This window comes from Nerophis lumbriciformis, linkage group LG01 (genome assembly GCF_033978685.3).
Source record: "Nerophis lumbriciformis linkage group LG01, RoL_Nlum_v2.1, whole genome shotgun sequence".
NCBI lineage: Eukaryota > Metazoa > Chordata > Actinopteri > Syngnathiformes > Syngnathidae > Nerophis > Nerophis lumbriciformis.
In genome coordinates this window covers 22981581-22998281 of record NC_084548.2, presented here as the reverse complement: position 1 = coordinate 22998281, position 16701 = coordinate 22981581, and the positions used below count along the sequence as shown (strand labels likewise).

The 16701-nt window shown below is 43.2% G+C and overlaps 1 protein-coding gene across 7 annotated transcripts in view; it reads left to right on the top strand.

Moving 5' to 3' along the window:
* LOC133617401 (diacylglycerol kinase zeta-like) overlaps nucleotides 1–9203 on the top strand; it is a 301272-nt gene extending 292069 nt beyond the window's left edge. For 6 of the 7 annotated variants that reach the window (XM_061977350.2, XM_061977363.2, XM_061977357.2 and 3 more), the window contains 2 exons: nucleotides 1058–8982; nucleotides 9098–9203. Coding sequence is in view for 2 of the 7 variants with exons in the window: in XM_072913045.1 (XP_072769146.1) it covers nucleotides 1058–1174 (117 nt within the window). In the remaining 5 variants the exon portion in view is untranslated. Of the gene's footprint in view, nucleotides 1–1057 lie in introns of all 7 variants that reach the window. The other variant, XM_061977344.2, reaches the window with a different exon arrangement.
* The last annotated feature ends 7498 nt before the right edge of the window (nucleotides 9204–16701 follow it).

The following is a 16701-nucleotide window of genomic DNA, read 5'->3' as shown; positions in this document are numbered from 1 at the left end:
CAGAACAAATACCCAGAAATCCCATGCAGCCCCCCCCCACCCCCCTCCGTGCGTCGGTTGAGGTGGGCGGGGTTTGGTAGCGGGGGTGTATAATGTAGCCCGGAAGAGTTAGGGCTGCATGGGATTCTGGGTATTTGTTCTGTTGTGTTTATGTTGTGTTACGGTGCAGATGTTCTCCCGAAATGTGTTTGTCATTCTTGTTTGGTGTAGGTTCACAGTGTGGCGCATGTTAGTAAGAGTGTTAAAGTTTTTTATACCGCCACCGTCAGTGTAACCTGTGTGGTTGTTGACCAAGTATGCCTTGCTGTTATGTACGTGAGCAGGCAGAAGCCCCACCCGACGTGTGACCAGGCCGGCACGCTGGTTGTAGTGGGCCCTAAATGCTGTACCCTCACGGCACGTTCGAGAGAACAGTTACCCTGAAATCTGTAGTCTGCCGGAAAAATCGGGAGGATTGACAAGTATGACGCTGTCAAGCGCCATTAATAAAAAACTTGCGGGCCGCACTAACATTCCATTTTCATATTAAGGTGTGGGCCGCATGTCTGAGACCCTTGGTTTATACATAGCACAAAGCAAAAAAAAAAACTTTGTATGCAGTGTTATTTCATTTTAAATTTCAAAAGATTTTTGTGGCTCCCATTGTTTTCTTTAATTTGTGAAACTGGTCAAAATGGCTCTTTGACTGGTAAAGGTTGCCGACCCCTGGGCTAGTCCTACACGTTTCTTAAAATATTTTTTTGCCTGCAAGGTGAGAATATAATGGAACTCTACAGTGAGGGCGATTGACTGTAATCTTGCCTTTTTTTCATTTTCAAATTATGGAGCCGGTGTGGTGTCTTTAAAGGCGGTGTCTTTAACGCTAAGCTTCTTGCTGAATGGACCAATTAGTGTGCTGCATGGGTGCTGCAGATCTTTGGGGTTTCAAAATTGCTAGTTTTTGGAAGATCAAGTACTTGTTTTGTTCTATCAAATACAATGAACTTTTAACCTTTATTTGTTTTTGTTAAACATACAACATTTTGAAATACTAAATAAATTAAAACTTATTCATCAGGGCGACACCCCAAAGAACCGGGCTGAAAAAGCGAATGATGCAGACCTGGCAGCCTACCTCGGGAACCGACAACACTATCAAATGATCCAGAGGGAAGACCAGGAAACAGCTGTCTGAACATCTTCAGAGCCAACGTGCAAGAAGATGCCAATTGAGATTTGACCAAAAGTTCTGATGACAACTTTAAAATGTCAGGAAAGTAACTCAGGACATTTTATTTTCACAGATTCAGTAAATATTACGTTATTGTGTTTGTGTGTGTATGCATGCTATGTTATGTTCTTTTATGACACATGACTTTAACATTAGATTGACAGTCTTAAAAACTTCATAAATGTCTGAAAACAGATTTACGGTATTACCAATATGTTGCGTAGTTCAATGTTTTTGCCATGTACGACATTCTCATTCATATTTTATTACATGTTTATGCCTGTACCAAATGTTTCCCTCCATGTGAATGATAAAGCAGAGTTCAAACTTATACCTGTGCATGTGTTGCTATTATATTTTATCAGTGCTGATGGCTTCTATTGTCTTTTTGACTAAAGTTTATGGAGTAAACAAACAACAATATTTTCTGTACATTCCCATGCAGGGATGCAATTTGGTGCACTTTTACTGGTGAACAGCCGCACAGCCTGAAGTTTGTTTTTACCAAGGCCACGCACAAACTCATTGATTGGGTCTGTGGCGCTGCCTTTTTTGCTAATACAAAACCCAAAACCAGTGAAATTGGCACGTTGTGTAAATCGTAAATAAAAACAGAAAACAATGATTTGCAAATCCTTTCCAACCTATATACAAAGACAAGATACTTAACGTTCAAACTTGTAAACTTTATTTTTTTGCAAATATTAGCTCATTTGGAATTTAATGCCTGCAAACATGTTCAAAAAAAAAGCTTGCACAAGTGGCAAAAAAGATTGAGAAAATTGAGGTGTGCTCATCAAACACTTATTTGGAAAATCCCACAGGTTAACAGGCTAATTCGGAACAGGTGGGTGCCATGATTGGCTATAAAAGCAGCTTCCATGAAAACCTCAGTCATTCACAAACAAGAATTGGGTGAGGGTCACCACTTTGTGAACAAATGCGTGAGCAAATTGTCAAAACAGTTTAAGAACAACATTTCTTACTGCATGTAAGCGGCAGGGCCAAAAACCAACATTGAATGCCCGTGACCTTCGATCCCTCAAGTGGTACTGCACCAAAAAGCGACATCAGTGTGTAAAGGATATCGCCACATGGGCTCAGGAACACGTCAGAAAACCACTGTCAGTACTACAGTTTGCCACTACATCTGACATCTTTGCAAGTTAAACTCTACTAAGCAAAGTGAAAGCCTTTTATCAACAACACCCAGAAACGCAGCCGGCTTCGCTGGGGCTCATCTAAGATGGACTGATGCAAAGTGGCAAAGTGTTCTGTGGTCTGACGAGTCCACATTTCAAATAGTTTTTGGAAACTGGCTGTCGTGTCCTCCGGACCAAAGAGGAAAATAACCATCCGGATTGTTATAGGAGCAAGTTCAAAAGCCAGCATCTGTGATGGTATTGGGGTATATTAGTGCCCAAGGCATGGGTAACTTACACATCTGTGAAGGCACTATTAATGCTGAAAGGTACATACAGGTTTTGGAGCAACATAATGTTGCCATCCAAGCAACGTATTTTTCATAGACGTCCCTGCTTATTTCAGCAAGACAATGACAAGCCACATTCTGCACGTGTTACAACAGCGTGGCTTAGTAGTAAAAGAGTGCGGGTGCTAGACTGGCCTGCCTGTAGTCCAGACCTGTCTCCCATTGAAAATGTGTGGCACTTTACAAAAAGTAAAATACCACAATGGAGACCCAGGACTGTTGAACAACGTAAGCTGTACGTCAAGCAAGAATGGGAAATAATTCTACCTGAAAAGCTTAAAAAATGTGTCTCCTCAGTTCCCAAACGTTTACTGAGTGTTGTTAAAAGGAAAGGCCATGTAACACAGTGGTGAACATGCCCTTTCCCAACTACCTTGGCACGTGTTGCAGCCATGAAATTTTAAGTTAATTATTATTTGCAAAAAAAATAAAAAAATGTATGAGTTTGAACATCAAATATCTTGTCTTTGCATTCAATTGAATATGGGTTGAAAAGGATTTGCAAATCATTGTATTCCGTTTATATTTACATTTAACACAATTTCCCCATCGTGTTACGTAACACGGTGGTAAAAATGCCCCTGTGCCAACTGTTTTGCAATGTGTTGCTGTCATTAAATTCTAAGTTAATGATTATTTGGGTTTTATATGATGCCCCACCACCATGATTGACAGCATACAGCAGCTGACTGTCAGATGCGCTGACGGGCAGTTAGATGTAAGCTAAGTGAGGAGTTGGCCTCCAAACAACAATATGAATCACAAACAAGTAAAATAATAAAAACAAAAGAGCCTTGTCTATGGATGTTCTCTTTCATCCTTGCATTGTATGTCATCCATGTTTGTTGCGCTTCAGGATCCTCAAAAAAAAGAGGCGTTGCTGTGTTTTCTTGATGATGTGTGAGTTGTTCAGGCTCCAACTCAGGTCCTCTGAGATGTGCACTCCCAGGAACTAAAGCTGGGGACACGTTTTACCTCTTCCTGGTTTATGTGCAGACTGTTGGGCGTTTTTCGTTGGCGGTGTCCTCAAAGCGGGTAAAGAATGAGTTGAGCTTGTGACTCTGTTTGTAGTCGATGATGTTACTGATGTCTTTCCACATGGAGCGGGGGTTGTGGTCTTTAAAGTAAGCCTCAATATGCTGCTTGTATTTTAATTTAGCAGTTTTGATGCCCCTGTTTAAGTCTTATTGGGCAGGACGCCCTGAATCTGAATGCCGCATCCCTGGCTTCGAGCAGCATTCTGACGTTATTGTTGTTATTGTTGTTATTGTTATTTTTAGTTAGGGAATATTTTTTTTACCTGTTTTTTTGTGGTTACATAGTCAATGCAGAAGATCATGTAAGATAGTACTGATGAGGTGTGGCACTCGATGTCTTGTTCTTCAAAGAGCTCCCATGTGGTGTCTTCAAAACGGTCCTGGAGTGCAGAAGGGGCCTCTCACTCCAGACCTGCACTGTCTGATCTGACGATGAGGCTGTGTCAGGGACAGGGAAAGGTGGTCTGATTGTCCAAGTTGGGGGGATGAGTGAGCCTGGTATGCGCCACGGATGTTTATGTTAACCTGGTCAAGTGTAATGTTGTTCCTTATTGTGATGGCCACGTTTTTGTGAAATCATGGAGGACACATTTTGGGTTGGAGTGATTAAAGTACCCTGCTACAATAAAGATGCCCTCAGGGTGGTTTTTTTGTTGTCTGGTGATGTCATCATGTAATTTACACATGGCTATTTTAGCATTAGTGCGGGGGTAAACATACTGTACACTGTTGTGAGGAAGACCAGTGAATTCTCTTGGCAGGTAAAAGTATTAAAAATTCCACATCTGGGCAGCAGTTTCTGTTTGTTACGGCGACGTTGGTACACCAGCTGTTGTTTATGTAAGCGCACACACCTCCTCTTCTAGCCAATTGCGGTCTGCCCGATGAATAAAGTAGCCTGTAAGCTCCAGTGCTGAGTCCGGGATGTTTTTGTGCAGCCAGCTCTCGGTTATAACGATTATACAGCTGCTTAAACGGCGATTGAAAATCTGTAGTTTAATCTCATCCACTTTGTTGACAAGAGAGCATGCGTTTGTGAGGACAAGGCTCGATAGTGCCGGTTTGTGTGGAACCACTCGCAGCCTGGTGCTGATCGTCTGCCTCGCATCGACTCCAGTGTTTCTTCCTTTTTATATTCAGCAGAGCGAGTAATCTCTGTGGGGAATGAGTCCAGTCCTGCAAATGTACTCCTAGAATAAGCTTGTCTAAGATTGAATAGTTCAGTACGTGTATAACCCTTAATTTTGTAAAAATCTCTGCTTGCTGTTGGAGAGCTCTGAACTGCTGCGTCATTGCGCACCACCATCTTTTATAATAGGAAAGCCCTATATAATAGGAAAGTCTCAAGTCTAATAAATCCTAATTCAGCTAACCTAGCCACACCTGTAGGTCTCGCACCAGCCACACGTAAATGAAACCATTAACCTTCGTCCGTAGAGGAACACCCTGTTTTCTCCATTTTATGCTAAATGTAGGTGTAGCCTTGGGGGACGGACAGGTCACCTATGATCTCTCAGTCGAAAAAAACGCATCATCTAAGATGGTAATAAGAGTGGGAGTCATTTCTGAACACTTTCAATGGTCCTTCATACACAAGCCAATTAGGAACACCGAACCCCATTAACATTTTATAATCAAATTATTACAACAAAACAGTAATACCACATCTAAATTTAAGACCAAATGCATACATGTGAGAATATATGACAATATACTGTATGTGCATAGAAAAGCATGAAAATAGAAAAATATCAAAGGATATAAATTGTTTGCCGTCAGAGGTTCTGTCCTGGTTAGCGGAAAGGTAGTTTATTTTCGATCGTCCATCTTGAGCCATGTGCGCACACTCTGAAACCGTCCTGTCCAGAGACCAAAGTCCAATTTTATGTCTGTATATGAGTCTCAGACTCGATTCGAAAATACAGGGGTCCACCAAACAATTCCAGTAGTTGTCCTGAGAAGAGTAACATTTACCAGTACTTTGTAACTTTCTGTCACTCTTCATGGTAGGTCACCCCAGATCCCACCTCACTCCTACCCACTTCTCCAAAGTGGGCTGGCTCAGGGTGGAGGACAGAGTAAAACAACTTGCACTGAGCCTAGTCTATAAAATCCGCTACACCTCCCTGATACCGAAGTACATGTCAAACTACTTCCTTAATGACCGCCATAACCACAACACCAGGGGGAGCTCCACTAACCACGTTAAACCCAGATTCCGATCTAACAAAGGTCTTAACTCATTCTCTTTCTATGCCACATCAATGTGGAATGCGCTCCCAACAGGTATAAAAGAAAGGGCATCTCTATCCTCCTTCAAAACCGCAATAAAAGTACACCTCCAGGCAACTTCAACCCTAAACTAACACCCTCCCCGGATTGTTAATAATCAAATGTAAACAATCAAATGTAGATACTTTTCTTATGCCTTCTGATCTCTCTCTCTCTCTCTCTCTCTATGTCTACTACTTGCTGTACATATCCTTAAGTCAGACCTACACTGTTTCAATATCCATTTCTCTGTTCTCAATTGTTGATGACTGATGATAACAACCAAACCTACCCCCCCTCCACACCCCGAATTGTAAATAATGTAAATAATTCAATGTATACACCCTGATGATTATCTTGTGTGATGACTGTATTATGATGATAGTATATATCTGTATCATGAATCAATTTAAGTGGACCCCGACAGTTGAAAAACTTATTCGGGTGTTACCATTTTGTGGTCAATTGTACGGAATATGTACTTCACTGTGCAACCTACTAATAAAAGTCTCAATCAATCAATCAATCAACTAACCGATCAGTCAGACGTATCCAAAATATGGTTGTTGAATCAGAAGCACTGTCTTAACTATTCTTAGATGTTTCTCCATTATTGTAAATTGTCAACATTTGAATTTGCATGTTAAATGATATGTTGCTATTTTAATTTCATTCCAAATCTGGCATTTATGATTTCACATTAACCAGTCATCCTTTATATCAATTTCCACTTTTCTCCAAAGTTTGGACATTTCTGACATTGGACATTCAAAAATATTCAAATAAACTACAGTCAAAAGTGGTAATTTGACAAAATAAATGCTCTAAATAACAATCATTAAAATGGATACAAACTAATTAAATACGATAATCAATTTATTCAATGTCTTTATGTCATTCCTGTCGAGTAACGGCTTCTGTGTTTGATGTCTTGGCACGCTCGACCGTGCCTAATATCATCATGTTCGTCCATGACTTGCCAGTTTCTCCTTTGCTTTGGTTCCCAACATCTACCTGGAATGTCTTTGTTTTTGACATTCCCTTCAGGCTCCCGGGAGCTTTCAACATTTTGGCCTCCATAACGTAATGTCTCTCCTGTTGGTGCCTTGACATTGTGATCTGTGATAGCATTCAGGAACCCTCTGACTTGGATTGCTGTCCTGATGTGATCTTGCTGCATTGGACCTTAACTATGCTTGTCAACCCATGTCCATCTATGATCACCTTGTTTCCAGGTGTCACAGTGACCAACACATGTGAGTATGCTTTTTATATGTATTGTAGTCAAATATTTATTGTATTCTTGTCTTACAGCGGGACAGTTTCTGACACGTTCGGTAGTCGGCACCTAAAATGTCGGCATTCATTGGCCTGAGATTAATTAATGTTGCATTATAATATGATTGCTAAATTTGCTCAAATTATATATAAACAATTTAAATGGGATGTTGCTATAAAATTGTAATATCAATCAATCAATCAATCAATGTTTATTTATATAGCCCTAATCACAAGTGTCTCAAAGGGCTGCACAAGCCACAACGACATCCTTGGTACAGAGCCCACATAAGGGCAAGGAAAAACTCACCCCAGTGGGACGTCGATGTGAATGACTATGAGAAACCTTGGAGAGGACCGCATATGTGGGTAACCCCCCCCCCCCTCTAGGGGAGACCGAATGCAATAGATGTCAAGTGGGTCTGACATAATATTGTGAGAGTACAGTCCATAGTGGATCCAACATAATAGTAAGAGTCCAGTCCATAGTGGGGTCAGCAGGAAACCATCCCGAGCGGAGACGGGTCAGCAGCGCAGAGATGTTCCCAACCGATACACAGGCGAGCGGTCCACCCCGGTTCTTGACTCTAGACAGCCAGCACTTCATCCATGGCCACCGGACCTGTGCCCCCCCTCCACAAGGGATAGGGGGGAGCAGAGGAGAAAAGAAAAGAAACGGCAGATCAACTGGTCTAAAAAGGGGGGCTATATAAAGGCTAGAGTATACAAATTAGTTTTAAGATGGGACTTAAATGCTTCTACTGAGGTAGCATCTCTAACTGTTACCGGGAGGGCATTCCATAGTACTGGGGCCCGAATAGAAAACGCTCTATAGCCCGCAGACTTTTTTTGGGCTCTGGGAATCACTAATAAGCCAGAGTCCTTTGAACGCAGATTTCTTGCCGGGACATATGGTACAATACAATCGGCAAGATAGGATGGAGCTAGACTGTGTAGTATTTTATACGTAAGTAGTAAAACCTTAAAGTCGCATCTCAAGTGCACAGGAAGCCAGTGCAGGTGAGCCAGTATAGGCGTAATATGATCAAACTTTCTTGTTCTTGTCAAAAGTCGAGCAGCCGCATTTTGTACCAACTGTAATCTTTTAATGCTAGACATAGGGAGACCCGAAAATAATACGTTACAGTAATCGAGACGAGACGTAATGAACGCATGAATAATGATCTCAGCGTCGCTCGTGGACAAAACGGAACGAATTTTAGCAAATTACGGAGATGAAAGAAGGCCTCTTTTAATGGATGTGTACTATTCTATGTTTCACATTGTTTATTTATCTTCACACATCCCTGGTATTTGTTAATAGTTGTTTTCTATCCAAATATAGAATAACTCTCGTCGTTTTAGCTGGCAATTTTTTCTTTGTTGTCTTATACTATTCTATAGGAAAGTGTGCACGTGCTAATACACTTAAGCACTGTCATTTGACAACAGACTGGGCGTCTTTTTGCTCGGCATCTATTTCTGTCACAGTCCCTGCAGTGTCTTGTGTGTCTGTCTTGTCTGTCTGGGTGTGGTCATGTGTGGGCGGAGTTTGGGTTCCTGGCTTCCCAGTCTGGCACACCTGGCGCTGATTAGCTCACTCACCTGCCTGCCATCAGCTAATCACCTCCACTCCACAAAAGCCCTGGTCCCCTCACACGACGCTGCCAGATCGTTTCACAGCTCTCCAAGTGGTAACGCCTCTCGCCAGTTCTAGTAGTATTTTGATGATCTTGTTGATCTTTTGTTTGTGCCTTTTGCTCCTGGTATCTTGTTCCTCGACTCACCATTGTTTTCCTCTGCCTCCAGTGCCTACCTGCTCTAAGCCCGCCTGCCTGCCAGACACCTCCACTCCAGCCGACGACGCCTTTCCCTCATCCCTTGTTTGCCTAAATTAAACCCTTTGGACTTTGAATCTGCCTCTCTTGTCTGCTTTTGGGTCCGCCAGCTTGTTAAATCTTGACAGAACAATCTGGCCAGAATGGACCCAGCAGACTTGGAAAAGGTCAAGGAGGTCATCAGCAACCAAAGCCGGCATCTGGGAGATCACCAACAACTCATTCAGACCCTTGTGGAAGAGGTATCCAAGGGTACCACTAAACTTGATACCCTCTGTGCTGCTCCACCAGCAGAACCACTTCAAGCCGATGGCGCCGCCCCTCCCTCAGCACCGGTTGTGCCAGCAGTTGAGCCTCATCTTCCACCTCCTGCAAAATATTCTGGCAACCCCAACACCTGCCGTGAGTTCCTCACCCAAGTTCATCTCACTTTTAAGGTTCAGCCAACCCACTTTGTCCTTGAGGCAGCCAAGATAGTGTTTATTGCCAGCCTTCTTGAGGGGCCTCCACTCAGTCACTTAAACGCCCTGCATGAGCAGAATTCCCCCGCAGCTCAGTCCTTTGCTCTCTTCACTGCTGTGCTCAAGCGGATTTTTGATCACCCCATTCGTGGACAACAGGCCGGTCAGCAGCTTTTGAGACTACGCCAAGGTCAATGTTCTGTGAGAGAGTTCGCCAGCGAGTTTCGTTCCTTGGCCGTGAAGTCTGGCTGGAATGACCAAGCGCTGCTCACCGCATTCCAGAGTGGGCTCAACCGGACCATTGGCAGGAAGATCGCACTAAGGCAGGAGCTTGATTCCCTAGATGAAGCTATTTCCACCGCCAGATTTCGGACCAAATAGCCCAGTGGCAAGGCGAGATTGTTCCTTCTGTGTCGACTGCCCCTTTTTCAGACCGTGATTTTCTGCCAAATACACCCCGACATCCTGTAGACCTAGCCCTGCCCTCTGGGTCCCCAGGGGAGGAGCCCATGCAACTAGGGCGGACCCGTCTCTCCACTGACAAGCGCCTCCGACGGATTAGGTCGGTGTGCTTCTACTGTGGACAACCTGGTCATCTTCATGCCTCCTGCCCCATTCGGCCAAAAGGAGGCTCGGCCAAAAGGAGGCTCACCAGTAGCAGTGGGGGTCCTGGTGAGCCAAACAGTCTCTCCCCTGAATCCCGGGATCGCATGCAATTCTCGGCCACTCTTCAGTGGCACTCTCAGTCTGTGCCGTTGCTCGCCCTGGTTGACTCGGGGGCAGATGAGAATTTCATCAATTCAGCTGTTGTCTCACAGGCAGGCATCTCCCTTGAGCCTCTACTCTCAGCCCTTGAAACTGCTGACCTCATGGTGAACCAGGTGTTCCGGCTCCATGGCATACCTCCTAAACATCGTTTCGGACCGGGGACCCCAATTCATCTCCCAGGTATGGAAGGCTTTCTGTCATGCCCTTGGGAGCCAACGTAAGCTTGTCATTGGGTTACCAATGACAAGCGAGCAAACAGAACGGGCTAATCAGGACCTGGAAGCGGCCCTCTGGTGTGTCGCTGCCAAGAATGCCTTCACCTGGAGCACCCACCTTGCATGGATTGAATATTCCCACAATTCCCTATCCTCCGCTGCCACGGGTGTGTCACCGTTTGAAGGTTCTCTGGGTTACCAACCACCACTACTTCCAGCTGAAGAGGTCGACATTGCTGTTCCGTCTGTCCAGTCACCTGCGGCGTTGTCGGAAGGTGTGGAGGGATGCGCGGGCTGCCCTCCTCAGCTCAGTGGACCGAAACCGGCGCTTTGCTGACCGCCATCGGACTCCTGCCCCAGAGTACCAGGCAGGCCAACATGTGTGGCTGTCCTCTAAAGACTTTCCCTTGAAGACGGACTCCAGGAAGCTGTCACCCCGTTTTGTCGGTCCCTATGAAATCCTTGCCATTGTCAACCCAACTGCTATCAGGTTCAAGTTGCCCTGGTCTCCTCACATGACGCTGCCAGATCGTTTCACAGCTCTCCAAGTGGTAACGCTTCTCGCCAGTTCTAGTAGTATTTTGATGATCTTGTTGATCTTTTGTTTGTGCCTTTTGCTCCTGGTATCTTGTTCTTCGACTCACTATTGTTTTCCTCTGCCTCCAGTGCCTACCTCCTCTAAGCCTGCCTGCCTGCCAGACACCTCCACTCCATTCGACGACGCCTTTCCCTCATCCCTCGTTTGCCTAAATTAAACCCTTTGGACTTTGAATCTGCCTCTCGTCTGTTTTTGGGTCCACCAGCTTGTTAAATCGTGCCAATTTCTGTTAGACAGCCTATTTTATCTTCTGCATCTACCTCTTGCTTCAAATTTCAAATATTATTCAAATTTTACTTTTTTGTTACCAAAAATATGCCCTATTTTGAACTTGCTCTTAACTTCCCGCCTTGCACATGAGCTCGCTCTTGTGCTTCTTAAATGACTATTGCATATTTTCTTCACTTTTGTACTAATAAGATTATTTACCACATGCACAACTGTGCTTTATAATATCTGACTTGTACCCTTAACATCCTATTCAACACCTTAATGAACCGGTAATGGCTGCGTTTGGACACCCTTGTGAGATTTTAAAATCGTTAAACTTCCCTGATATGTAAAATGGAGCGCTAAGGAAAACACTCAAGAAAATATTTGATACCCACTTGACCGTGTGAAATGTGTTGTGTCAGGAGGGACTCTAGCCAGCATGGTTTGCAGATATGTCCACAGCTTCAGCAACATTTCCTGTCTTTGTATTGTCCATCGCCACTGGTTGCATTGGCCGTCCTCCAGCATCTACATGTATCAGTCATTTAATAGACTGTTCCATTGCCTTAGTCACCTCCTCCTTCAGTAGACACTGTTGCTTGGAGGGCTGGCCTCCAATTGGAGCATGACAGTCACTGGTTGGGTCGAACCTGCAAAGACCACCACAGCCTGTTTTTTCTCCTTGTTGTTGTCGGCAGTCCTTGATCACGTTTGAGAACGTCATCTGGGCTTGCTCTCCCTGGGCATGCTGCCATTCTGAACTTGTCATGCTGTGCCCCAGGACCTGTGTTGACGACCTTTGCCATACATCCGTGTCAAACCACTTCAGCCAGCTTGCTTTTCGCTGGTGGAGGCAGTCCTTTTCATATGTTGATTTGCAGGATGAATTGTGTCAATTGTTCCAAGCCATTGTTATTCCTTGTAACATCCATGTCAGATTGGTCAGTAACCACTTTATTCTTTGGATCGTAACTGTCCATGGCCTCTTCCTGTGTGCTGACCACCTTACTTTCAATCAGACCTTGTTGGCCTTCAACCACTTCCTTTCGTGATATGTGCTTTCCCTCTCATAAATGTGTCCTCATCTCAGTGACGTGCGGTGAGGTTCATGACTGGTGAGGCACTGACTTCATCACAGTCAGATTTACAAACATATGAACCCTAAAGAGTATCTTATTCACCATTTGATTGGCAGCAGTTAACGGGTTATGTTTAAAAGCTCATACCAGCATTCTTCCCTGCTTGGCACTCAGCATCAAGGGTTGGAATTGGGGGTTAAATCACCAAAAATTATTCCCGGGCGCGGCGCCGCTGCTGCCCACTGCTCCCTTCACATCCCAGGGGGTGATCAAGGGAATGGGTCGACGGCGTGGCGCAGTGGAAGAGTGGCCGTGCGCGACCCGCGGGTCCCTGGTTCAATCCCCACCTAGTACCAACCTCGTCATGTCCGTTGTGTCCTGAGCAAGACACTTCACCCTTGCTCCTGATGGGTGCTGGTAGCGCCTTGCATGGCAGCTCCCTCCATCAGTGTGTGAATGTGTGTGTGAATGGGTAAATGTGGAAGTAGTGTCAAAGCGCTTTGAGTACCTTGAAGGTAGAAAAGCGCTATACAAGTACAACCCATTTATTTATTTATATTTCACCACACCTAGTGTGTGTGACAATCATTGGTACTTTAACTCATTGGCGTTGTTAGGCCTATTTTAGGGGGGCGTAACATTCGCTCGCATCCTGTGCATCTCCTGGGGGCAAAGCCCCCCCTGTCCTTAAAAGCTAGTGACGCCCCTGCTTTAACTTACCTTTAACTTTACACATACAAACTGTAGCACACAAAAAAGCACATTTAATAAAAAAAACTTTATTATGGTCTTACCTTTACTTATAAGTGCGGGTACAGTGGTGTTCGGTGTGGAGGAGTTGTGAATGAATGAAATATGAAATCCGTGCTGCAGTCTGCAGGTGTACCTAATGTAGTGTCCTTGCAGTCGTTCACGGCTCCTCCGGCGCGAGCAATGTTGTTTTTGCACTTTTTGGCTTCTTGTTAAGTGACTTTTTTGGGTGGATTCGGTCTTGCACGTGGAGGGTTTGGGTGTGGGCTTTGGTTGGTGTGGCGTTCCCGTCGGTGGGTGCAGTCTGCGGCGAACGTGTCTTAAGCACCAGGAGGCGTGGTAACTGCGTCTTCGCAGCAGTTTTATGATCGCTCAGCACAAGAAATACTTTACACACATACAGTTGTTGACAAAATACACTGTACATTATATACCTCAGCTAACTAAACTATGGAAATGTATAATATAGTTCATATAGCAATACAGTCTCACTGCACAGCAGACCAGCAGTTAGCCGAGTCCGTCCATGTTGAGGCACTGAGTGACGCGCCTCGACTGGCTGCTGTTCACCGCACCGTCTCTTCTCAGTATTTGAACGGCAAATGGGAAAATTCAGCGATTTTGAATAAAAATAATCTAAAACTGGTGAAGTTAAATGGAAAATAACTTTATAGTATAATCACTGGATACATATAACAATTACATTTTTTTTTTTCTTTTTACATTTTTTTCTTTCCATGATGGCAGGTGAGGCCCCGCCTCACATGCCTCTAGTGACCGCACGTCACTGCCTCATCTGCAATGTTGTCGCTGGTTGTAAACATCAGCGTGGATGATTCTCCTATGCACCTGTCTTTCTAATTACTTCTAGGTTACCACCAGGCACAGTTTACCCCAAGTTTTCATTAATAATGCGATAGGTTTAATGAAACCCCCATTACTTTGTCCTGTGTAACAACTTGTAAGTATGTAAAGTTCTACGAAGTTAAATGTAATAAAATGTACAAGCAAGTCTTATATGTCACCAAAACATCTTGAATGTTTAAAATGTATTTTGTTAATCAATGTAGAACCACTGTCCCTCCAAAAAAAAATAAAAAAAATAAAGAACTAGCCCTTATCGTCACCGTATGAAATCAAACTTATTAAGTTTGCTGTTGTCTAAGACTTAATTTGTTATCATGTTGTATTTGTCCGTGTAAAATGAGAAAAAAAAAAAAACAGCACAATATTTCGCATGATTAAGAATTCCAGTCCAAAAACATGGAAGGCTGGTTTTCTTTGTTTTTTTGTTTGTTTTTTTAAACCTCGCTACCACCACATCAAGTTAAGCAGATTCACAAATTTTCCTTTTCCGTGAAAATAACAACTGTTTTGATATTTAACGCTAAATTGACTTGGAAAAGTTGAGACCACACATGGACAATGAAGTTAAACAATGGCATGCAGGTTGTCCCTAATGCATAAACAGTCATATCAGTGACATTTTATAAATCGTCAATAAGATTTATATGGTCAGTCAGTTGTCAAAATGTTCTTTGAAAATCATAAAGTGTATCACGGTATGCAGTACTGATGTTTGTTCACATAGTGTAAAACCGCACTCGCCTTTAAAAGATTCTTTGAACACATTGACTTGACGGCACAAAGTACTGACTATTCGAACTTAGTGGATGCCTCTTTTTCTTTGTGAATTTGCTCCCACATGAAAAAAGACAAACCAAAAATGTGTTCAAGATCGTACAAGTGTTCTGGTCCTCATGCAAAATGAAAATGGCTTGAAAATAAAACCACTCAGTCAAGTCAAAGAATATCTAAAGGATAACTCAAAACTATATTTTTTATTTGTGGTTGCTTTTATCCTAAACAAATGCCCACTGAAAGTGAGATCATGTATCCAATGTGACCTTCGATTAAATATGTTTGTGCAAAAATAAAAAATCAACCATATTGCTCTTGATTCCCCACTATCAACTATTCATTATTCCCCTTTGCAGAATTCCCGCAAAAAAGTTTTTTGTTTAACTTTTTATGTACCACAAAGTTGTCAACCTAAATCAATGTCTGACCGTAGTTACACAACATAATTGTTTACTCGAAATATTAGTTTAAGTCTCAGCCACTCGAGGCATTACTGATCTATTTGAGAAACTGACTACTTTGGACAAGGTGGTCTACCCTTTGATTGACTGATTTGTTAGTTTATACCTGTGTGACTAATTACATTAATAAACGTAATATGCGTAAAAGTAGACCGGCGGTGGTTAGCTTTAATACAAATACACTAATTGTGATTACCATAATATCTATGCAGAGTATTCCATGTGAATCATTTCAACACACGATAGTTTTCCTGCTTAGGGATAATTATTTGAAAGATTTGCAAGTTAAAACCAGCCTCTTTGACAACTCTGCCGAGTATACCATTTTGCAAAAGTACAAACCCCGTTTCCATATGAGTTGGGAAATTGTGTTGGATGTAAATATAAACGGAATACAATGATTTGCAAATCATTTTCAACCCATATTCAGTTGAATATGCTACAAAGACAACATATTTGATGTTCAAACTGATAACCATTTTTTTTTTTGCAAATAATCATTCACTTTAGAATTTGATGCCAGCAACATGTGACAAAGAAGTTGGGAAAGGTGGCAATAAATACTGATAAAGTTGAGGAATGCTCATCAAACACTTATTTGGAACATCCCACAGGTGAACAGGCAAATTGGGAACAGGTGGGTGCCATGATTGGGTATAAAAGTAGATTCCATGAAATGCTCAGTCATTCACAAACAAGGATGGGGCGAGGGTCACCACTTTGTCAACAAATGCGTGAGCAAATTTTTGAACAGTTTAAGAAAAACCTTTCTCAACCAGCTATTGCAAGGAATTCGGGGATTTCACCATCTACGGTCCGTAATATCATCAAAGGGTTCAGAGAATCTGGAGAAATCACTGCACGTAAGCAGCTAAGCCCTTGACCTTCGATCCCTCAGGCTGTACTGCATCAACAAGCGACATCAGTGTGTAAAGGATATCACCACATGGGCTCAGGAACACTTCAGAAATCCACTGTCAGTAACTACAGTTGGTCGCTACATCTGTAAGTGCAAGTTAAAACTCTCCTATGCAAGGCGAAAACCGTTTATCAACAACACCCAGAAACGCCGTCGGTTTCGCTGGGCCTGAGCTCATCTAAGATGGACTGATACAAAGTGGAAAAGTGTTCTGTGGTCTGACGAGTCCACATTTCAAATTGTTTTTGGAAACTGTGGACGTTGTGTCCTCCGGACCAAAGAGGAAAAGAACCATCCGGATTGTTATAGGCGCAAAGTTGAAAAGCCAGCATCTGTGATGGTATGGGGGTGTATTAGTGCCCAAGACATGGGTAACTTACACATCTGTGAAGGCGCCATTAATGCTGAAAGGTACATACAGGTTTTGGAGCAACATATGTTGCCATCCAAGCAACGTTACCATGGACGCC